At 44.5% G+C, this 24,232-nt stretch overlaps 1 protein-coding gene across 3 annotated transcripts in view; it reads right to left on the reverse strand.

The window, feature by feature from the left end:
• Window positions 1–425: 425 nt before the first annotated feature.
• The window catches only part of Tgfbrap1 (transforming growth factor beta receptor associated protein 1), a 55,954-nt gene continuing 32,147 nt past the window's right edge, over window positions 426–24,232 (reverse strand). For all 3 annotated transcript variants that reach the window (XM_029567021.1, XM_029567020.1, XM_029567022.1), the window contains exons 4-12: window positions 23,504–23,658; window positions 16,654–16,736; window positions 13,005–13,346; window positions 12,437–12,494; window positions 9,863–10,006; window positions 8,383–8,526; window positions 7,811–7,970; window positions 3,025–3,458; window positions 426–1,476 (exon numbers count right to left, since the gene is read on the reverse strand). In XM_029567021.1, coding sequence (XP_029422881.1) covers window positions 1,300–1,476; window positions 3,025–3,458; window positions 7,811–7,970; window positions 8,383–8,526; window positions 9,863–10,006; window positions 12,437–12,494; window positions 13,005–13,346; window positions 16,654–16,736; window positions 23,504–23,658 — 1,697 coding nt within the window. In that variant the 3' untranslated portion in view covers window positions 426–1,299. The remainder of the gene's footprint in view (window positions 1,477–3,024; window positions 3,459–7,810; window positions 7,971–8,382; window positions 8,527–9,862; window positions 10,007–12,436; window positions 12,495–13,004; window positions 13,347–16,653; window positions 16,737–23,503; window positions 23,659–24,232) is intronic.

Raw genomic sequence — 24,232 nt, forward strand, 5'->3', positions numbered from 1 at the left:
TAATGCTGGCCCTTCCTGGACCACTTGCTCAGTTAGCTCCTCACATTTCCCTTTAATTTCCTGAATATTCCCAAGTATTCAGTAGGAAGTACATTTTAATGAGCAAAAAATGTGTAATGAATATGACAAATGAAATTCTAAATGTGAGAAAAACTTCAAAGATGATATGAATACAAACAAAACTATTTAGTTGTCCATGTCCATTGGAGGGTTTCCGATTAGCAGATGGGTGGACAGGAACAGCCCCCAGCCTCACCAGCCCAGGTCATCCTTCCTGTTGCAGTCTTCAGGATGGGCAAAGTAGATTCCCACATAGAGCTCTTTTTTCCTTCTTCTCTTCTTTCTAAAAAATATTTGTGTATGTGTATGAGCATGTATGTATGTGTGTGTGTGTGTGTGTGTGTGTGTGTGTGTGTGTGTAGCAGATGGGTGGACAGGAACAGCCCCCAGCCTCACCAGCCCAGGTCATCCTTCCTGTTGCAGTCTTCAGGATGGGCAAAGTAGATTCCCACATAGAGCTCTTTTTTCCTTCTTCTCTTCTTTCTAAAAAATATTTGTGTATGTGTATGAGCATGTATGTATGTGTGTGTGTGTGTGTGTGTGTGTGTGTGTGTGTGTGTGAGAGGACAACTTGTGGGAGTTGTTTCTTTCCTTCTACATGTGGATCCCAGAGACTGAACTCAGGTCATCAGGTTTAGTGGCAAGTGAACCATCTTGCTGGCCCCCTGCTTCAAGCTTTAAGTTTCTAAGTGGATCTCCATCTACTAGGCAGCCCAGGACTTTACCCCAAAGTAAGTGCTTAGGTAAACAGGTAGAAGGTTTCAGAGGTTGACAGCTGGATGGGAAGAAGGAACAAAAACTGTCTGCTTTAGGGACAAACGGTGAACCTGTGTGGATGACGAACGCACCTCCTCAGAGCTCTGCACCCTGGACACTTGCTTGAGCCAGATGGGTCCCATCTCCAGACCCATGGAGCAGCACCTGTCCAGTGTACACAGTCTGAAGGTGGGGTAGGTAGAGTTCCCACCTGTGTCTGGGTTGTTCAGACAACATCCTTTCCAAGTTGGTTTGTGCTTTAGATGACAGTTAACTGGACAGGTAGATTCCTGTCTCTACTGTCCTTGGAATCTTCAGACCTTTTCCATTTACATTCACACAAAGAGCAGTCAGCTGTGAGATGCCCTTGTTTCTAGGGATGGCACCTCCTTAGCATCCAGATGCCTCCCCTTTGTCCTGGCTGGCACAAAGCAGGCTTGGAAAAGAATTCCAAATCCCCTTAGCACCCTGGAGCTGTGCTTTTCAAGTCCGGGTGCCAGGGCTGGGTGAGCTGGGTGTCACGTGTCTGCTGGAGGCACAGTGGGTATGTACAAGCCCTCCGTTTGGGTATCTGACAAACACAGGTTCACCGAAAGGGTTCTGGCAGAGCTGGCAAAGCTTCTTTTCTGAGAGATGAACTGAGCTTCCCTTCAGCTTTATCTGCAAACAGAGGCAAGAGTGAGAAACTTCGAGGGCCTGTGGTGGCTACTTTCTGCTCTTTCACAGGGAGCACCTCCTGCTGTGGGCTATGAGCACTGACAGGATTGCTTTCATAGTAACTGCTTGAAACAGAATGGGAGATGCAAGTAAACAGAATCATTTTTAGTGAGCAAAGAGGGGGAAGCCACAGAGTGGCTTTCCTTAAAGGTAACCAATGCTTGCCTGAAATTCCTATCCAAGACTTTCCCTTCAACATTCTCAGAGCACTGACTGTTTTTACAGAGGCATGGATGCCAGAGCCCAGTGGGATGGAGTGGGACCAACAGACTGCATACATTATCTTACTCCCTGGCCTTCTCATTTGCAAATACAAACAGGGCACAAGTCAGGGACTTGGTTAAAGTCACTCAGTTAATTAATGCCACATTCCTGACTAGCCCAGGGAAATACAATTTCATTTCATAGGAGGTCGTTAATGAAATGGAGCCTATCCCCATCAGCCCCAGTCCAATAAGCAAGACTTGAATTTTGTAAGTGAAGGTCTTTCTGCACAACCTCCCCTCCAGTCAGGGGAGTCAGTCTGGCCAGACTGAGCTCAGGGGATGTTCCTGTGCTCACTAGTACCCTCCTCGTACAACTCCATCAGTGTGCCAGGGCTGGGTCCATGGAGACTGGAAGAAACAAGGCTCCTGCCCCCAAAGTCCAACAGCGAAGAGCAGGAACTGTCGTCAATGCAGGAACCGAGTACCCGTGTGGGCAGAAGACAAAGGGATTCCTTTGCTGAAAGCCATGAGATGGATTAAAACAGGCAGGCTGACTCCTGACCAGGTGCTCACCAGGCATACAGGAAAAGGTGACGATACTTCAGACAGTGGGGCCAGCACTGCTAAGCATAGGAGGTAGGGAAAGCTACATCTGCAAGGATCCAGGCAGCTAAGGCCAGGATGAGTAGAGAGGCAGCAAGGAACTGAAACAACAGGTTCTAAGAGGCGAGACTGCACCTCCCAGGCCATGGGATTTCAAGGAAGGCTTACATGTGGGAGAGGAACATGATTCCTGCTCTGCCAGGCAGTCACGTGGGGGGTATCGGGAGATGGAATACAGCTTGGGGAAGAGTGTACAGGTTTTGAACTGGCCTGGGAGGCATCTGTGGGCTCTTCAGCTTACTGGCCATGTGATAGCCATGTGCTTCAGTTCTTTCCTCTGTGCAATAGAGATGACCTAGAGCTTACTGTGTATCCTAGATTGCCCTAGGCTTCTGGCAACCTTCTTGTCTCAGCTTCCCAGTGCTGGGATCACAGTGTGAATGACCATGTTCAGTTTCTACACACACTAGATCATCACTGTCCAGACAGGGAAATAGCTTCACTGAAGCTGTACCGGCCAGCCCGGCCTCTACCCACATAGACTTTTGCGTCTCTGAGAGATCACATGATTGTAGAAAGGAAAGAAAAACTGGCAAAAATCATTTTTTCATAGGTAAAAACTTGCCTCCTGTGAAACATGGGCACTCAGAGAAGTGAGCTGATATGAAGGCCAGGCACTCACCTTATCATACATGTAGACCAGGTTTTCTGACCTGGCCAGGCCAAGAGCCACCTGTGTGGTCCTCCTAGCATGGATGCTGTCCCTCATGGCCCCTGTGAGGAACGGGCAGAGAAGTTGCACTGACCAGGTGTCAGGCAGCAGCTGTAGGACCTGGGTGGCGTCAAACTCCCTGGTGTGATGGTTCAGCAAGTCCACAGCAGCCACGGTCAGCTCATGAGCAGAGGGGCCGGCATGGAGGTACATGGCGAGCAACGTGTGGAAAAGGTGCTGGCGGCAGGGTGCACCCTGACCCTCGGATCCCCACAGGCAGTAGTCCTCAGCAGCAGAGAAGTCCCCCAGCTCGTGAACCAGGATGTGCAGGGCCTTCTCATGCTCCCCTAGCTTGCCATGGAGGATGGCGCTCTCCATGGGCAGGCCAGCTCCCTGGATCTTCTCTGTCAGACAAAACTGGTATTCAGAAACAGGCAGGGCTATCTGGCTACTGGCTACCTAGATATTGCTAAATACTGCCACCTAGGTGATCAAGGGAGATGACTCCTTTGATTTTCACCCCGTGAATCTGAGTCTTAGAAAAATAGAAGGCAGACTCTACTGACAATGTTCAGAGAATGAATCAATGGATGATCCATGGTCTCAGAAGGCCCCTGAGAATCTCTGGTGCCCTCCCTCCTGGCTGTAAGCTGCCACATCGTCACCCTTACCTCCACAGTATAGAATCTCTTGACTAAAGCACAGGGTCAACTATCCCTCTGTGGCCTTAGAGACTGGGGCCAGAACCCTCTCCTGTGGACCCCCGAATTCCCTATAGTGTTTGTATGTAACCAACACTCTATACCTCAGATCATCTCTCAATGACTTAGGATACCTAATACAATGCAAATGTGGGCTGATAGTTACACTGTGATGTTTAGAGAAGAATGACACATTGGGGAAGGGATACTTTTAACTCACAGTTGGTTGAATCTACAGAATCTGAAAATGAGATCCAAATACCACCTTCCCTAAATGGTGTGCTCAACCCCTGTATGTATTCCAATTTAAAACATACATCACTGAAAGGAATATGCACTCATGGTACATAAAAAAATCATACCTATATTATTTAACTAGTGTCTGGAACAGAAATCAAAAGTTTTCTTCGTCCCCTACAAGTACATAGGTTTCTAGGAAAACGGCACAGCCACAGGCAGTGCCAGTCTTGATCAAGTCTCTCCCTTGGTGAGCTGCATCTCGTTAGCAGGTCACTGTGCTTCCCAACCGGTCTATGAAACAGGAGGATGCACAAGATTGTTTTCTACTGCAATGGGATAGTCCCAGGACAACCCATAGTTCAGGGCCAAAGTTAATACTTAAATCATAGGCACTGGCATCTGAAGTATGGCCACAAGGGGCTGCCCTTCTGGCCCAATACCAGAGGCAAACATTACCAGTCTGACAGTAAAGGGCTGACTGTACAACCTGTGTTGAGTCCAGCACCAGGCATAGATGCTAAGACACACAATACTATCCTCCTCACAGTGAATGTCAGCAAATAATTACTAAGAGGCCACCATATTTCAGGCACAGAGATGTACAAAGACGGTTAGGGTACCTGTGGAGAGTCATACTTGTCACACCTATCAGCTCATTTACAATGAACTCTCAACCACCCTGAGTGGAACTGTTATTACAACTGTTCTATCTTGACACACTGGTGACATGGGTTTAGGTATTGAAAGCTTGATCCTCCATGTGGCCATGAGAGGTAGTGGAACCTTAATAGGTGGGGTATGGTATAAGGTAATTAGGCCATATGGGGATTATCCTTAGATGATAGTTAGGTTAGTTCTTGCAAGGGCTTCCATAAAATAGTAAGATCAGTGACCAAGATGGCTCAGATGGTAAAGGCACTTAGCATGCAAGCCTAGAAACCCGAGTTTGATCTCCAGAACCCACATAAAGGTACAAGAAGAGAAATGACATCATAAAGTTGTCCTCTGACCTCATGCATACTGTGGTATACATACCCTCACACACATCATGCAGACACATATACACATCCTTAGACACATTATGTGCACATACACACATATCCTCAAACACATCACACACACACACACACACGATTTTAAAAAAAGAATTAAGTCCAGCCCTTCTCTCCCTCTCTCCTCCTCTGTCTCTCCTGCCCTAATACCTCTACCACTTGGCTCTTATCAGAGGTCAAATCAATGGGGCCAACCAATTTTGGACTTTCAGTCTCTAAAACTGATCTAAATGCAGCTCTTGTCTTTATAAAATATTCAACCTCAGCCGGGCATGATGGCACACGACTTTAATCCCAGCACTCGGGAGGCAGAGGCAGGAGGATCTCTGTGAGCTCAAGGCCAGCCTGGTCTACACAGTGAGTTCCAGGCCAGCTGGGGCCTCAGGGAGACCCTGTCTCAAAAAGACCCCCCCCCAATTCAACCTCAGATATTTTATTGTAGCACCGAACATTGGACAGATACAGGTGCAAAATTTCTCATACACCTAATGCCTTAGGGGTCACTCCTATTTTCCCACAAGCTCCCAGTCTTGCCTGAAAATCCAGACTTATACTATATGACTATTCAAATGTACCTCCTGTAGGAGGTTCCCCAAACCCTCATAGCCCAAAGAAATAAGGTTTGTGGCTCCCTCAGTTCCCTATGGACATTCCTCAGCTCTTTTCTGCATCCCCATTAAACAACACGTCTTTGATCAGAAGCAAATCTCATCCAGCTTTACACCCTCAACACACATGTGCTCAAAAGCTGGCTGGATGAAAACATCAATCAATAGGCTATGACTCACATGAGATTTTAACAAGGGAATTAATTACCACACAAAAAATATAAGTCAGGAGTGATGGTAAAAATATTTAAGCATCTATATAGCATGCACCATATCCAATTAGGGCAGATGGGGCAAATAGTGTGGAGCTGAAGGGCAGCCCTGGGGAAGTGCTAGTACTGCTGCTCACTAAGGACCAGGTCACATTCACATGTGCCTCTGCTGTTCCTGCCTGTGTAACACAGGATGAACTGGGTAACCTCTCTAAGTTTTGGTTAACTTTCCTGGAAGGACAAGAACAACTGGACTTATTTCCAGGTTTTCTATAGAAATCACGGATTGTAATGTGCTCTCAGCATTCTGATCAATGCTTGTAACACATGTATTACATGTATTACAGGTCCTCGTTGTCATGAATTCCATATGTGTGAATGGTCAACATTTATTTGTAACCTCAAAATCAATGCACATGGTAATTTCAAGGTCATTCTTGGCCAAGTACAAAACAACAAAAAATTTTTACTGCCTTACGTACACAGTTACCTTCTTGTTTTGGTTTCTATGTCACACACAAACATCGTTTTCATGGTCTACTTAGTGCCATGCTTTGCACGGTTTTGTACTGTGTACTGGTGGTTTTACTGTAGAGTGCTGCTGCAGTGCTGACTTCTGTTCCCAAGAAGCTGTGGCATGTAAAAAATAGACGAGTTAAATAAGTTTCACTTAGCATCAGTTAGAGTGCTGATTTCCAGTTTAATGTTAATGAATCAACAATATATATTTTAAATGAGGTGTTTTTTAAAAAGCATTCACTCATAAAAAAGCTTATATGTTGATTGGTTGGTAAAAATGTGACCAGAGTTTTGTAAGGTGAACCCTGCTTTTCCCCAGTAACAGGGTCAATATTCACTAACTCAGTGTTTGGGGAGAATTTGTAGACTAAAAGTGCAGTAATAATGAGGACTGAGAGATGGCTCAGTGGTTAAAGGCACCTGCTGTTCTTGAGTTTGGTTCCCAGCAATCATGTCAGGTGGCTCACAACTGCCTGTAACTCCAGCTCCAGAGGATCCAATGCCCTCTTCTGGCCTCTGCAAACACCTGCACTCACATAGCACACACACACACACACACACACACACACACACACACACACACACACGTATAAAGAAATTTTTTAAAAAAGAGAGAGAACTGATTGAAGTGGTCAGAAATTGTTCAATGGTATTAAGGGAAAACATATTACTAACCCCAGGAAGTACAAAATCCAGAAGTACAAAATTCTACAATGTTAAGTATAGCGAGAAAATACTTATCCTACCACATAGAGAGTGCCAAGGCTACTCTATATTGTACTTTCTACAATATACAAACTATACAATTCCAGTGTCCTGAAAACCTTAATCCTCTCTAAAACACTGTACTTCCTTCCCCTGGCTTAGGGGTCAGGGTGCTCCAATCACAAGCAGTCTGAGAGATGGCTGCCAGGGGCAGTGCCAGCTGACAAAGCCTTCATTATGCAGAGCTAGCCCTCTGTATCCATTGATTCAACCAATCAGTAACTGAAAATGTGTGGAGAAGAGTACTGGGTCTATACAATTAGGCAAACTTTCCCTTGAGTGGTACAGTATAACTATTTGCACAGCATTCACACTGTATTTGGAACTCAGACATCTGGAGGCAATTTAAAAGATGAGAGGACATGTACAGGCTCTCTGTAAACTCTATATCACCTCCTACAAGGGACTTGAGCATCAAAGATTTGGGGGTCCTTGGAGGGGTCTAAGTACCATCCTCCCAGGGATACTAAGGGATGAAGGTATTGAAGACATTAGAAAGACATGAAATGTGGTGTTTTAAAGCCAAATCCAAAACCTATCCTGGCAGCTCTGAGGGAAAAGAATCACTCGATGGAATTCAAATGAACTCTACCCAAACCCCTCTCTGCCCTCAGGCCCTGGCAGAAGCTTCTCGCTGGGGATCCTGAGCTCATCCTCACCTAACAACAAGTGGACTCGGTACAAGTCAGACTTCTGGAGCAGGCTGCGGAGTTTGGTCTGTGTCTCAGTGGCTTCTGTATCCTTATGGTTGGTGGGCGCCCTCTGCTGCAGCACCTCTTCCAGGTAGAGCACAGCCAGGTGGGTGTGGTACTCTTCTTTCTGAGGAAACAGGGATCAGACATAGATAGTGTTTGCATGTGGGTTGTAGCAGACTCTCAAACACAGTGGCCAGGGAAGCCTTGTTAGACCAGAAACCTCTCAGAGACCCAACACAGAGAAGAGGGGTTGACAGTCATAGTGGTATAGTTTGGATCTTAATGTTTCCCCAAAGTCCATGTTTTAAATGCCTGATTCCCACTGTGGTGCTACTGGGAAGCAGTGAAACTTGTAAGAGATGGGGCCAGTAGGAGGTCTTTAGGTTAGTAAGAGTGACTTAATGGGGATACTGGAACATCAGCCCCTTCTTTTCCCTCCTCTTCAGGTCATCTCCCCAAAGGGTGACAGGCTGCCGCTCCAAAGTTGTTAGTGACATTACAGCCACACACCTTAGTCCAGGCTCTAAAGTGCTTACCTGCAGTTTCCTGTCAATAACAAGATGTTCCAGATATTTAACCAGGGCTTTAGGGTATTTTTTAAGGCAACTGATAATATCATCTGGGTTAAAACTAGTCTTCTGCTCGTCCAAAGGTCTCTTGGTAAAAACTTGAACTCCAATCTGCAGGAAGAGCACCAATTTAGTGATTAGACCTGTCAAAGTCATCTTTTCTTCATCTTTATTTTGGTCACTGAAATTCATGCTTTGGCTAAAATCAGCAGTTTCTCAGATGCCACTTAAATCTCAGTAAGATGGTTAAAAATCAGTCTGGCATGAAGCTCCAAGAAAGGTCTCCAAAGGGTAGAAAGCAAAGACAGAAAACAAGCCTGCATCTGGAAACTCTCCTCACACAACACTAGAATGGTTGGAAATTGAAGAATGGCGCGGTCACTGGTAACAGGCTTTGACATCTCATGCAGCAAACACTCCCACTATTATGATTATCTGCAGCAGGGGTTGTCCCTTGAGGAAATTAAGTGACAAAACTCATCATGGACTAATTTAGGTTCTGCAAAACATATTGCCTATTGAGCAGATCATCTACTGTGCTTGGCTATTCTGAGATTTGAGCCTATGATCCCTGAACGGCCTCCAGGTTACCTTCCTATGCATGCACCCTTTTTAAATGGCACTACATCCATTCTGTAGGAGTATGTACAGGTTTGTTCTGTAGGCGTGTGCGCAGAGACTAAAAAAGGGGTAGAAGGCAGGGCCAGTGAAACAGCTCAGTGGGTAAAGGTGTTTACCGAGTTCAGTCCCTGGGATACACATGGACACACATGATAGAAGGAGAGTCAACTCCTACAAGCTGACTCTGACCTCCGTATGCACACTGTGGCACAGACATGCATGCATGTGTGCACACAGTACAGGGACACACACACAAATTTTGACGGAGGACAGAAGGGTCTTTCTTCTCCCTGTCCTGTCTTGCATTGGAGACCTCATCTTGCTTCTCCAAGGGAAGCCAAGGAAAGGAAATGGGTATGTTTGTAATGGTGAGAACTGAAACATTTGATGTCTTCGTGAGACTAATATGGGGGACACAACAAACGTGTCCCTCTGTCCTGAGCATGCTATCCTGCTCTACAGCCAACAGCCAACCACTGCTTCTTCCTATTGTCCTTTCTCGGCAACAACCCAATCCCGAAAGCAACCATACAGGCCTGACTTCACTAGCAGGAAAGGAACTACAAAAGAATGTTTTTAGGACACCAGGGGCATGAGCTGGCTGGGCTGCTTGCATTTCTATGAGTGGCCTCGACAGAGAGAGGGTTTTGCAGGGGCCACAGAAGCAGAAACTGCTGGAATCCACATGGCTCAAAGGAAGGCATTAAAAACAGCACAAAGAAAACAGCAGTATTGAAATGTCGCTTTTCCTCCCACCTAAGTTAAAGGGGCTTTTGGTCTGTTTTACCGGCTGTTCCAAAGGAGCATGCATTTATGACGCACAGACCTCCTCACTTTTCTGCAACGCCCAGTCAGCATAGGTCCACACCAACTCTTGGTCTAAGCAGTAGGTAAGAAAGTCAATGATGTATTCATACAGGTCTGAGCGTGTGGAGTCCTGGATGTCCCCATTCACAATGTTCACCCACAACTGAAAAGGAATCAAAAGCAAAGCTAAGAAAACCAGAAAGTTACATATCTTATAGAATTAGCTTAGAAAACCTATGTGTTCTTACTTGGTCTCCCTTGACTTTCAAAAACACAGGCTGAGCACCCCTAATACAAAACTCTGAACTCTGAGCATGCTTCAGCAAATTGACAAAGCATTTTGAATGTCAGGTTTTTGGACTGGAGTGGCTCTACTTATCCATGCATTATTTCAAAATCTGAAAAACTCTGAAATCCACAACACTCTTGGTCCCAAGCATTTTGAACAAGAGATATTCTACCTTTAGCATGGAAAGTAGTAAATTCTTCCAACAATTTTAATTTTTTGAAAAATAAATTTAAAAATCCAAAATGTACCAAAACACAATGTTTTGCATCTTGATATACAGAAAGAGGGAAATTCCATACCATGCAACTTTGCTTCATGTACAAACCTTTTTAGCATATTAATTATTTTCACACTTTTTGTGTAAGGTATACATGAAACATAGTGGAATTTAGTTTAGTCTTGAATCTTATGTCCAGGACATCTCATTTTATACATGCAAATATTATAAATTCTAAAATGATCTATAATCCAAAATAGTGGTGGTTCCCCCGCCCCCCGCGAAATTAAAACTGATTAGGATGCTCAGCCTGTACTAGTTTTTCAATACCGAATTTCCCAAGCAAAATAAATAACTGAACCATACATACACTGAAAAGATTTTCATGGAATTTTTGCCATATATCATATTTACTCTATATTATCCCAAGTTTGCAGACCTCTCTATATAGCTGTACTTAGGTCATCACAACACACAAGCAGTAATTCTAAGGACATCACTATGTTTTAAAAAATAGACATTTTTATCTGTGAAACCCAAGTGTACTCTTGGCCTTGGGGGTACATGCTGATGGGGAGCCCGTTTCTTACTTTGTTCTGTGGTTATGCTACTATGATGGCTTAGCGAAATAACCAAAGACTAAACATATGAGTCCATTGGTTGATCTTATTTTGGTTAATATGGCTCACGTTCTGGCATTTCACACAAGAGAACACAAAAGGTTCAGGAAGGAACTAGCAGCCGATGCCATCCAAGGGGGAGGAGAGCAGTTGGAAGCAAGTCTCCTGAGGGCATGAGGAGAGGTTTCTCAAGATTCAAGACAATAAGTAATGAAACAATGCCATTCAGCTCAGGCGCAGCACCCTTGCTGGTCTCCGAATCCCAGTTCCACCACTGAGAAGGCCATGAACGTGATTGGCTTCAGGTTTGTATTGATGTTATGGGGACAGCAATTCACCCAGCTCACTGGCAATGGCTGCTTCATTAACTGTGGGGATTATAAATACAACTGCTTTCTAGGCAGTGATGTCATATCCCTGCTGGTTCAACAAGAAATCATATTTTCAAGCTGATTTCATAAAAGTGGAGAAAACCTGGCTATTAGCAGGGAGGAGGGGCAGGGGCACAGGAAGAGAGCAGGAAGTTAGCTGTGGGTTACTAAAAATGGAGTTAGAGAAACAGTTCCTACTGTCTATGGCTCATTAGAGTGAATAAAATTTACAACAATTTATTACCTATTTAAAAACAGTAAAACACAGGTAATATTTAAGGGATGGAAATGCTAATTACCTTGATCACTGTTCTACAATGAATCCCAGAAATGTACACTTACTATGTGGTAATTAATTTTTTTGAAAGAATTAAAAAATATTTTATTTATTATTTTTATTTTATGTGTATGAGTGTTATGCCTGCATGTAGGTAAGTGCACCGATGTCGTGCAGTGCCTGCGGAGGTCAGAAGAGTCTGTCAGATCCCCTCGAACTGGAGTTACAGACAGTTGTTAATTGCCATGTGGATGCTGGGATTTGAACCCAGGTCTTCTGCAAGAACAGTCAGTGTTCTTAACTGCTGAGGCATCTCTCTAGCCCCCGGTACTTAATTTTTAAAAAGAAATCAGTCTTCTTTTTAATTTCTTCAATTTCTACAAACTCAATCTTGATAATGTTTTTTAAAGAGATTTAAAAACATTACTTCTTAGCCTTTTGGTTAAGATCAAATACAGATACTTAAAGAATACACTCCACCAGCATTTCCCAAATAATTCATTTTTTAAAACAATATTGGTTTTGTTCTGTGTTGGAAAAGATTATAGATCAGAGAAGAGTGATTTCTAGCAATTGGTAATTCTTTTTTTAAAAGCAACACTAAATTAAATGTTATTATTGCCTTTAAAATATACTAAAATGACTTTAATTTTTTTTTACTATTTGTGTGTGTGCACGTGTGCGCGTGCTTGAGAGAACAAGTCTGAGGACAACTTCTGGGAGTTGGTTCTCTCCTTCAGCATGGATTCTGAGGGTCAAACGCAGAGCATCAGGCTTGTACAGCAAAAGCTTTTACCCACCGGGTCCTTTTGCACTCACCTGAACCGCAGCAGCATCTTGGTTATTGTAATGATAGAGCAGTCCAAGTGCAAAATACCTGGAAGAGACAAAGATGTCATACGTCTGCACCACGGCCTCCCGCAGGAGGGACCCACACCGAAACGTCCCTGTTTCTGCCCCCACTGGGGTTCATCAGCTAAGTTTCCTTCTCAGTTATTTCTCTAGATGCTTAGCTAATCAATTTGGTCATCAGTGACTGAAGCACACTATTTGACTACCAATTATGTGGTATCTCCCAGGGGTGACTCATAGGCTAACAACAGGAAATTTTAAAATGGCTGCATTTCCTAACAAAGTCAATGGTGAGTTCCAAATCATACTCTGCAACACTGAAGAAGGAGTCCAAGAGAGAATTCCTCCAAGATCCCATAGACAAGAAGGAAAACAAGGTCATCTGAGGAGTGCTTGGACTCTACGGTCACCATGACTTCTTGGTGCCTGGACCCTTGAGAGTCAGTTTCACAGGACCCCTCAGCCTCTGGAGGCCTCACAAAGTGCAAAAAGAACTGGGCAGGAAGGCCCGCCACGTGGGGAAGAGACCACTCACTTTTTGTACTTCTCCAGCCAGGCAGCGCTGTCCGTCAGCAGGCAGAAGTTCTCGGTGACCAGGAGGTCTAACAGGCTGTCATGGTCGGCCTCCGCATACAGCTTGAGCAGGGCGGTGTCAATGTCTTCCTTGTAGCCATTCGCTACCTCCGTGCTGCGGACTTCATTCAGGTAGCTCATGAGGAAGCGCTTGCACTTGGCCATCTTCTCCTGGTCACCTTGGGTCAGCTGGTTCAAGTCTGCGTACTCGTGAAGAGGAGGGTGAGACCGGGTGAATGAAGAGGAGGTGGGCAACAGGAAGGGGTAGAGAGAGATCAGCTCCCGGACGTCCAGCTGGCTGCTTCTGCAATTACAGTGTCAAACTAAATGAAGCAAAAAGAGAGAGAGAGTACACATAGGCGCAAAAAACAACACTGGAGGGAGTGCCTGTACATATATGTTAATGGGGGTGAGCAAGGTGAGCACGTCCAAGTGGTCATCCTAGTGCAATTGCTAGTGCGATGAAACACTACCAAGCATGATTCCAAAATGAATGGGAGACAAGGGTAAGAGACATGGACAGAAGAGTGGGGAGTGCAATGTCAACACACCTGTGCTGTGAAGAAGACCCACTGAGCTCTGGGTTTCTTCAGACCAGAGACAGCCATGACAAAGATAACACGGCATCAATCTAAGCCAAGACAAGGTCATGGCTCTATAGAAACCAGCATCTTCCTGACACTAAATTCCAAACAGACTGTTTAGTAGTCCTCAAAGAAGGGGGGACTCTGATAACACAGGGCACAAATGTTCACAGGGCCATTCCTGCTGTGGTTCTTGACAGAATTTCAAAGCAGAATGTGAGGATACAATTTTGAGCTGGTTAGCATTGCATCCTAACCGTATAAGACCCAGGAAGCCATGTTTAGTGATGTTTCCTCTTTAGTACATTGCTGGCGCTTTTTGTGTCTCCTTCCTTCCATCCTTCTGGTCCAGTCTGCAATCACAACAATTACTAGAGGCATCGTGGAACTAAAAGCTCCACCCTGGCCAATCTCAGGCCCACTAGTAGGAGAGCTTTCAAGGGAACAGAAGCAGGGGACCATCACAACCCTAGTGAAGGTAAAGGAACACAGGGCCACCACCTGCAATATTCCGTGCACCTGCCTTCAGTCACACCGTACCACCTACCCTCCACTTCCTTGGCTCTGCCTCTCACCTTCCTTCCCTCCACTCCACTCTTTTTACTCTTTCCTTACTGCTCATGGCTTGTAATACCTGGTGATAAACTCCAGTGTCTCAGTATGACATTCAGGCATTCCTACATCAGTCCCAAACTAGTTTTCTATCTTGGCTCCAACCATCTCTCCCACACCAAGCACATCAACTATACTCAGTGACCCAACCAGTATCAGTGTTAGGGGGCGTAGCCTGTGCTGTGGATAGAGCAGTGACTATCATCAGGAAGTAGAGCTCCTTCCCAGGGACCACTGGCATATCTGATGATAGTTCTGTCATGGCCTGGACGGTGCTACCATTAACATCTACTTGGTAGAATTCTGGTCTGAACACTCAAAATGAACCAGACAACCCCTACACCTAACATATTCACAATAAAGAACCAGGAGACCTAAAAATCAAGAGTGTGACAGTCGAGATACCTAGGCCTACATTAGAATTCCTGATATAGAAAACCCGATTACTGCTTAAGATCCAGGGTGAATCTGGTGAAGGAAGATTCCTCCACTGGCTAACATGAGCCCATGCAATGTTCCCTCGGCAGCACAGCATACACAGTGTGAGATGGGAGGGTCCTTTCTTCAAGCTGTATGGCCCAAAGAAGCACAGGCCCTGTCTTGCCCTTGTATCACTCATTCTAATGCAAAGACCAAGTTTGTTGAATGAAAGAAGAGCCCGATCACCACTTATAAAGGCAGGCTGAGAAATCTCCCGACAAAAAAATCATCACACACATGAACAATATGTGGGTTTTCTCATAGGCACCAAATGTGATGGGCTGGCAGTGTGACCTTTGGCACAATTCTGGGGTGGAGTCTGAGAATAAGTCCCAGTATAAAGAGAGGAACAAAAATCACACTATATAGCAACGCATGCCATGGGCACAGGAAGGGCAAGGGGGAATCACCTGTCTGGGGAGCCTCTTTTTCAAACATTAATTCCCTCAGTCACACACTTGAGCAGATGAGCAACCACTAGCCTAAAGTTAAGCTACTGAGAGACTAATAATAAATGGAGGTATAGAAACTTGTTCTAATGACAGACAGACTCAGTTCTATCCTCTTATCAAAGCAGGGACTTTTCTAAGCTTATACACCCATGGCTATTCACCTGGTGTCTCAGACTGACCCATGAGAAGATGTCCTGGGATGCACCCATGATGTGAATGTCAAGGTCTTTGATACTGGCAGGGCAAAACACAAGCTGAAGTGAACAGGAGCAAGGAATCCATTTACACTGAAAACCACCAGTCTTTCTTTCCAGGAACAGATAGTAACAACAACTGGACTGGCATTAGTGAAAGTGATGTTGGGCATCATTACTCAAGGAATGAGTCCTTTCCTCACAAACCTGTTCTCTATATCCCATTTTGTGACCAAAGAAGAGATCAGAGTTGCTGGGCACGTCAGCACCTGCCTGGGTATTATGCAGTCATCCTGGAGGAAGGGAGGAGCATGGCCCATCAGAGAGGGTCCTGTCAAGTTCCCTGAGATACACAGGTTCTGTATGGAGCTTCCCACATATACTGTTTGCTAGAAGCTCTAACTCAGAATATGCTTCAGTGAGGCATTCTGAAAGCCTATGCTGAAGGCAGTGCTCTAGTAGGATATTAAAGATTATTATCATAGCAGGTGAGGCTTCATTTCCCTCAGGGACTCTGAGGAAGTCTGTGAGTAACCACTGTCTCATAGAGCACACTGGTGAGTGCCAAAGGCAGACAGATGATCAGGGGTGGTGGCAAAGGTGTGCTTCCCACAGACACAGTGAGGAAAACTGAAAGTGAGACAGCATGAGAGCAAGTGGGCAAGAGGAGAGAGGACAGGAGAGAACGAACGCACATGAGAGCCCTCGGGGGAGCTCTACATGCACAGGACGTTGGTGGTCATGCCTTTAATCTCAGCAGTCGGGAGGCAGAGGCTGGTGCATCTCTGTGAGTTCGAGGCCAGCCTGGTCTACATAGTACAGCTGGGGCTACAGGGAAACCCTGTCTCAAAAAAAAAAAAAAAAAAAAAAAAAAAAAAAAAAAAGTCCACGATCATGAAAAGTTTTTATAGGTCTCTCCAGAAGCCCTTGCTTTCTCTGAATTCAGCTTTTAGTGAAATCTCTGGAAAGAAGGTAGTAAGAACACATGTTTCACAGAATCCTCACTTTAACAAACTCAGAACCCTACTGTCCTGGCTCAGCAGTCCCATCACCTTCACAGACTCTCTCCCTACCTGCTACCTCAGGATGTGGGGCAGTAGGCATACCAAGGGTGATGGCGGAGCCCAGGAACCACTTTGGGAGGCATGAGGTACCATGAAGACTCCCACCATTCCTACATGCATCTCCATCTGGCCGGGAACATTTCCCCTTTGAAATCATACAGAAGACAGAGGTTCCTGGAATGTGGGATGCTGAGTGGCAGTCTTGCTACCAATATGTCAAATTACCTGAAGAGCTCTTTGGCTTCCAGGAACTGAAGTTGTGCAAACTGTATAAAGCCCGCCTGCTGCAGAATCCTCCTGTACATTACCTGCAACGAAATTGGATTCATCTCTTAAGGATATCTCAAAATCATCACCAAAAGGGGTGGCTTTGTTTCTCATCCACAACCCAATTAAACTTATTAAACAGAGCTTTGAAATGATTAGTTAAATAAAAAGTAAGATATACATGACTACCTGTAGTCATCCCTTGGTACTACAGTATGAAGGGATTAGTTCCAGGACCCACAGATACCAACATCCAATGATGCTCAAGTCCCTTATATAAGACAGCATAGTATTTCCACAGAGTCCTCGCACATCCTCCTGCACACTCTAAATAAGCATTGGTTACCCCAATGCTCTCCTCAACCCGCCAGGCTTCTGTGATTCTTCTGCCTCTGGCTGCTCAGGTGGAGATCAACAATTTGGGGGGTTCTGGCTTCTACTGCATGTCCCCCTGTTTTTCTCAAAGTGATTTTGAAGGAGTATTTCTCAGAGCATACCTTAGACACAAGACTGTTAAGACTGTTCCAACTTAAAAACTACATAGGCACATGGGCCTTCTTGGCCAAAGCTGAGGAGGTACTGTGTGTATTCTCTCCCGGTGACACCCAGCTCATATTAACACAATCCAAAGTTTCTGCATGAAAGTCGCCAGCTCACCTGAGCTTGACATACCACAGCCCAACTTAAATCACCTGCAGGACCCCTCCATTCTTGAATACCCAACAGTAGTAACACTCACTTCAGGAACTTGTTTGGTGGAGTCGGTCCCATCTCCTTTCTCTCATTACCATTTCTGAGCTCTGCCGAGGTTTGTCTACAATGGCTTCTGCACACATATCGCTGCTTGTCCTCACTCACATCATTCCTATCACCATCATCCTGGCATTCTTTACCTCGGACTAAACACAGTTTTAATTGCTCCCTGACATTAATTCCTCTTCCTAATCTAGTCTATTTCATGTACCATGAAGTCCCTGAACGCAGGTACGCCTGTTACATACCTTAGCACCCCACACCACCCGCTTCTTACCTCCCCGATTTACTCAGGGCTTATTGATCTGAAAGACTACCTGGTGCATTTCCATGGAACTTTGTTTTCACTGTGACTCACTGTTCCCATTTTAAAGACAAGAGAATTCTGCTTAGAGATAAGTTTTCAGAAACTATAGTAATAAATGGTTGAGCCATGATCTAAAACCAGATCTCTTCAACGTTATTCTTTTTATTTTATTTTTTAAAGAACCATCTTGTTCTCTCAAAACAGCGTTAAAAGGGTTTTCAGGGGTATGTGTGTTTTCACAAACTGTGGGCCTCATGCAGGCTAGACGAGTGTTCTACCACTGAGCTATGCCCCTAGCTCATGGCTGTTCCAAGGAGCTCAAGAGCATAGCAACAGTTCCTCCTCTATCCTCAGTAGGATTTCTTTTAGAGACGTCAGAATTAACACACTGCTTATACTGTTCATGTACCTTTATTTTTCTTCTCTGAAAGCAATCATTTTTGACCTAACAATTAGACTAATTTTGTTTTTTTTTTGTGTGTGTGTGTGTGTGTGTTTTTAAGACAGGGTCTCCCTGTAGCCCCAGTTAACTCACTATGTAAACCAGGCTAGCCTCAAACTCACAGAGATCCACCTGCCTCTGCCTCCCGAGTGCTGGGTTAAACATATGTGCCACCACGCATGGCTATAGCTAGACTAATTTTAACAACAGGCAGAAAGCTGCAGGTCAAAGTTCTGTTGCCCAGCAATGCCAGTTCCATTTCTGAAAGTAGAAATAATATGGGCCATTCTTGTAGTGATGTGTATAAAAAGGACTCATCAGGTGTGGGATTCTCAGCCTTACCCAGGCTTGCCAATGAAATCAGTCATAGCAATGTACTCTTTGTGGCTACAGGACTCAAATATCCTGTCTGAAGGAAATCAGAACTACTGCTGCCAAGATTTCATAGCTTCATGAATAAGGACGTTAAAATGTGAACCCTAACCCCCAAATCATATGTTAACAGGCTGGGTTGTTGGGAGGCAGTTAGGATTAGATGAGGTCATGAAGGCAGGCCCCCAGGATGGTACCAGTGGCCTTCTAGTAACAGGAGATGAGACTAGAGCCAGTACACTTCCTCTTACTATGTGACGGTGCTAGGAACATGACCGTGCCATGCTCTCGGATGCCCCAGGCTCCAGAAAAACGATCTAAATAGATCTTCATTGTTTATAAATTACGAGGTTTTAGAAACTTTGTTCTAGTAACACAAAACAGACTATGACAAGGAGCTATTTTCCATGTTCTAGTCTGGGAATGATGCTCTGTAGATTTGGAGGAGGCATGCAGAGATTCCTTCATCCTGGAGATAAGCACCCAGAATGCAGAAAGTAAGGATGATGTAAACAGTAGCCCGGGGCTTGGCTAGAAACTTTACCAAGCCCTGTCAGTTCTTGGTTCTGCCAGGAGTCCGGGTGGCCCACCAAGTCTGACAGCTCCTACTCTCTACTCAGATGACCCTCAGCAGCAAAACCTGGAGCCAGGTGGGTATATGGGAAAAGGAGAGAGTGGGTGAGTGCATGGGGTAGAGCACAGGGGAGTCTGTTATCTATCAACACAGAGCTAACTCAACAACTTCTCTATACACAGCCAGGGCCCAACAGGTAGGCCAGGCTGACAACGCTGCACGTTGAAATAGACATCAAAACTCATTAATTATAACTATGACAGAAACCCAAATTGAGATTTCTAATTTTTGTAATTTGAGAAACTGGAAATTTTTGAAATAGGAGCTTCTAATATAAGGTTTCTAAGTTTGTTTATATTAAAAGCTGTATCATTTAAATACTACACAAAAACTTCTGCAGAGACCATTTCTTTGGAGCACTAAATTCAAAGTATAGCTTGTATTATGGCTCTCCTTAATGTTTACTGCCTAGTGAACTATGAAAGGAAGGGAGGGGGAGGGAAGATAAGAGGAAAGGGAAGTGGGAAGGGAAAGAAAACTTCTCCAACTAATGGAGCTGTTATTTCGTCTTAAGAAGGTATGGAATGCTGGCACATAGCACTGAACCTTGAGGACGCTATGCTGAGTGAAATAAACCAGTCACATAAGAGACAAATACTGCAGACTGCAGACATGGCTCAGCAGTTAAGGGTGCTTGCTGTTCTTGCAGAGGACTCGAGTTCATTTCCTACCCCCCACCCCATCAATGGCCTGTAACGCCACACACACGTCTTTAGACATGTGAGAATTTAAAAATTCTCAATAATTTTTTTTAAGTTAAAAAAAAAAAGGCAAATACTGCTGGGTGTGGTGGTGCACTCCTTTAATTCAGCACTCAGGAGGCAGAGGTAGGCGGATCTTTGGTGAGGCCACCAAAAAAAAAAAAAAAAGGCAAATATTATATGATTTCACTTATATGAAGGAACTCTCGTTCTTGTCTCTTCGAGCAGTCTCTGCATGTCATGGCTCTGTTGGAAGACCAGCTCAGAGCTGACTGCCCATTTGTTCACTCCTTTGAACGCACAGGGAAGAGTCTATCTAGGGACCAGTTAAGGAGCAAGCTGATAAATAATGATGAGCCAAATATCAAATGCCAGTGCAGCAGGGTCACACTTACCCAGGATGCTTGGAGCTAGAAGTGATTCAGATTATGAATCTTAGTATATTTGCACATGCATATGGAGATATTATGGGAATGTGATCCAATCTGAAATGTAAAATTTATTTGTTTCTACCACACCTTACACACATAGCCTAATGGTAAGTTTAGACATTTTTTAATGTGCCTGCCTGCACTGTGATGCAGCCCTTCACTGAGCTCAGATGTGGAATTTTCCACTTGTGGTGTCTCATTGATGCTCAAAAGCATTCTAAACTTAAGATCTGGGGCTTAACTAGAAATACTCAAACTACAAACATCATTATAGAGTAAGGAGGGAAGAGTTCTTAGCTGTGCCTGGAGGAAAGGCTTGAAGAGATGTATTGAAGATGACACTGAAGCAGTTTTATCAAGTAGAAGAGGGCACTCCAGTAACACAGATGGTATAAACAAGAAGGGAAGAGCAGAACTTTGGAGAAAATGGCTGTGCATGGCATGTTCTGGAAATGGGGAGACAAGGGCCAGCACCCAATCTGCCCTTCATCAAGGGCTGCCTTGATACTGACCTAAGCTGTCCTGTGTTTGGGTCCTACGCTTGTTAGTTTTTATCAACTTGACATAAACTAGAGTCTCCTGGGAAAAGGAAACCTCAATTGAAGAATTTTCCAGATCAGATCTGTGGCCATGTCTGTGAGCCATTTCCTTAAATTCTAGTTGAGGTGGGTGAGCCCAGCCCACTGGGGACAGTACCATCCCTGGGCAGGTGGGCCTGGTCTATAAAGAAAAAGAGCTGAGCAAACCAGGGAAAGCGAGCTAGTAAGCAGTGTTCCACCTAGTTTCTGTTTCAGTACCTGCCTCCAGATTCCTGCTTGAGCTCCTGCCCTGGCTTCTCTTGATAATGGACTCTTAACGTATAAGATGCTATTTCCTCCCCAAGTTGGTTTTGGTCAGTGCTTTGTCATAGCAACAGAAAGCAAACTAATACAGACCTTATTTGCACATCAAGGACAGTGGAAACAGTTATTACTGAATTCTTTAAAGGATAAAAGCCCAGATGTTTTCAGATGGCACAAAGAGTGCCTGACCCATTACAGGGCTCAGTATGTGCTCTCTTTGTCCCACCTTATGAGTAAAGGCTTCACAGGGCAACCTGAGGGGTAGAAGATTCAGCCAGAGAAGAGGGTGGGGCCAGCCCATAAAACACTTTAAGGGTATGGCCTTTACCTGCTTAATGATGCCCCCACTGACCTAGTAGGATGTAAGTTGGACTACAGACACCCACACAGGAGGCTGTATGCACAACTCCAGGGAAACACTGAGCAAGTAACAAGAGTTGGGTTTGTAGCAATACAAGAAAGCAGGGCTCAGATGGGAAGGATCAGAATCTTGAGACAGCAGGCTGGAGAGCAAGAGAACATGCTTTCATCAAGCACTGGCTGTGCACCTCTGCTCTTGTCAAAAAGAGTAGAGGAAAGAAAAGCAAATTGCAGGCACAGAACACTGAACACCTCCCTAAAAAAAATGTTATAGAATTAGAATATAGTGCCATGGTGCCCCTCCAACAGCCACTGTGACCCAATGGTACAGCCCCTCTGTACTCCAAACTGCCCAAGCAGCAGCAGACATTGCTCCTCTTCACAGGGGGCAGAAGCCAAGAGCAAGCAGCAGGCTGAGAGCCCGACTCTGCCCAGCCCTGCCCAGCACTCTATAGCCAAGTGAGCTAATGAAAGTGCCAGCTGGGTAGTAGGGGCTTGAGCAGGCAGTGGCTTTCTTCCTTTGCTTTTGCTGCCCCCTGCTGAATGCCAATAGATCAATGCCACTCAGGCAAGTTAGGGCCAAAGATGAAACGCCTCATGTTTACAGAAAGATATCCTCTTTCAAATCCCCAAACCATCAATGATATGTCCTCTCTTCATTCACTTTCAGAAATTACCCTTTGCTCTGTGAGGCAACTTAAGTCCAAACATATAATTTCTTGTATAGCAATCAGTCACTGGCTGACTAACAGTAATTTATAAGAACTTTTAGTGAGGCTGGAGAGACGGCTCAGAGGTTAAGAGCACTGGCTGCTCTTGCAGAGAATCCAGTTTGCACCTCCATGACAGTTAACAAACGTTCATAACTCTAGCTCCAAGGGAATCCAACACCCTCTTCTGACCTCCATGGGCAATGCATGACACAGGAGCACTTACATATATGCAGGCATAACACATGCATAAAATAAAAAAAATAAATCTTTTTTTTAAAAAGCGAACTTTTAGTGATGGATTTAGCTGTAAAAGAAAACGCACATACTTTGGTTTGCTCACGGGATTTTGTTATTCTCCTTCCTCTTTTTTAGACTAAAGATTGAAACTAAGTACTCACTTATGCTCGGTAAACTATATTCCCAGGCTTCTTTTTTCTTTGAGACAGAGTTATTACCCTAAATTATCCAGGAAAGCCTTGAACTTGAGATCATCTTGCCTCAGCCTTCCAAGCAGCTAGGATTATAGGTCTGTGCTTCCAGGCTCAGGTAGAGTGCCCTGAGTGACATCTGACCAAGTGGGAATTTTAGGGAACTTGATTGATATTGATTGGCTTTATCATACCAATTACATTTAAGGTTAATGTTTCTTATGTGCATTAAGAGTTTCTGCCTAGCCAAGTGTGACGTGTGCCTGTATCCCCAGCACTTTGGAGACAGAGGTTTTCTAATGGAATGAACCAGCTGGGTTCCTGCAATATGAACCCATAAGGATCCGTTTAGCAATGTGGTGGGCAAGGCATTGCCTATAGACAGAAACACAAATTTTTTCGGGGCTGCTCAACCTTTTGACACTGCAACATGACACTGTGGTTTATGTGTTGTCACATTCATAGCTATACTGAGATACATGTGGCACGGTCAGCAGCTAGAACACACCTGTGGCACATCTGTAAGAGCCATGTTCACGGCTCTTCTCAGAAGGTCCAGGGAAGAAGGAAGCCCATTCTATCAAGTCAGAAGTTCAAAACCTGATTTCCCCATGGTTAGCTGTGCAATCTCAGTTGAGTTGTTTGGTTGCTCTGCAACCTGCTCTCTTACCTATAAAATGTGGATATGCTGAAAAATTAGACAATAGGCACAAAAGCCCTGTGTATGGGCTCATGAAGAGTGAGGCCGATGCATGTGGTTAAACCCACATGTCTTCTAACTGGTGGCTTGCAGGCATGCTTTCTTGTGATCAGTTAATTACCAACCTGAAATTTTTCTTTTGGAATGTTCCTCCTGGCTCCTTTGGCCAAGACCAAAGCCTCTTCTACTCTCCGGCTTGCTAACAGATCCTGTATTTGTTTTTCCAGAGGTAATGGAACCAAGATGTAAACTCCTTTACTTGTGGCAACAATCACTCTTCCTGAGGAAAAAAAAATTAACATTGTTAGAAAGGGAAAAACATTGCCTTCAAGCAATACATTACTGCTTTCCCAAAACCGGATCCTTATCTGAAGTGTTAATCACCCCCTCCAGCTTTTGCAGAATTCCTATAGCAATGTTGCTATAATGCCGCCCCTTCCTTCTGCCCACACTGAAAACTGTTAGGAAGGGTAAACTCTTGATGTTGCATTTTCAAAGAATAAAAAGGTAGTCCTTAGACATGTTTTATGTGAAAATGCTTGTCAATTTAAAACCAGTATAGGAGGGGTGGGAGAGATGGCACAGTGGTTAAGAGCATTGGCTGCTGTTGCAGAAGACCCAGGTTTGGTTCCCAGAACCCAAATGGTGGCTAACAACAGTTCAGAACTCCAGTTCCAGGGGATCCGATGTCCTCTTCTGGTCTCTGCGGGCATTATATGCATGTGGTGCACTTACATACATGCAAGCAAAACATACCCATTAAAACAAATAGATAATAAATAAATAAATAAATAAGTTAACATTGGACACTTTAAGAATGTTCATAATGCCAAAACTCTCCAGATAGTCCTTCC

Source organism: Nannospalax galili, unplaced genomic scaffold (genome assembly GCF_000622305.1).
Source record: "Nannospalax galili isolate Female #2095 unplaced genomic scaffold, S.galili_v1.0 scaffold299, whole genome shotgun sequence".
Classification (NCBI taxonomy): Eukaryota; Metazoa; Chordata; class Mammalia; order Rodentia; family Spalacidae; genus Nannospalax; species Nannospalax galili.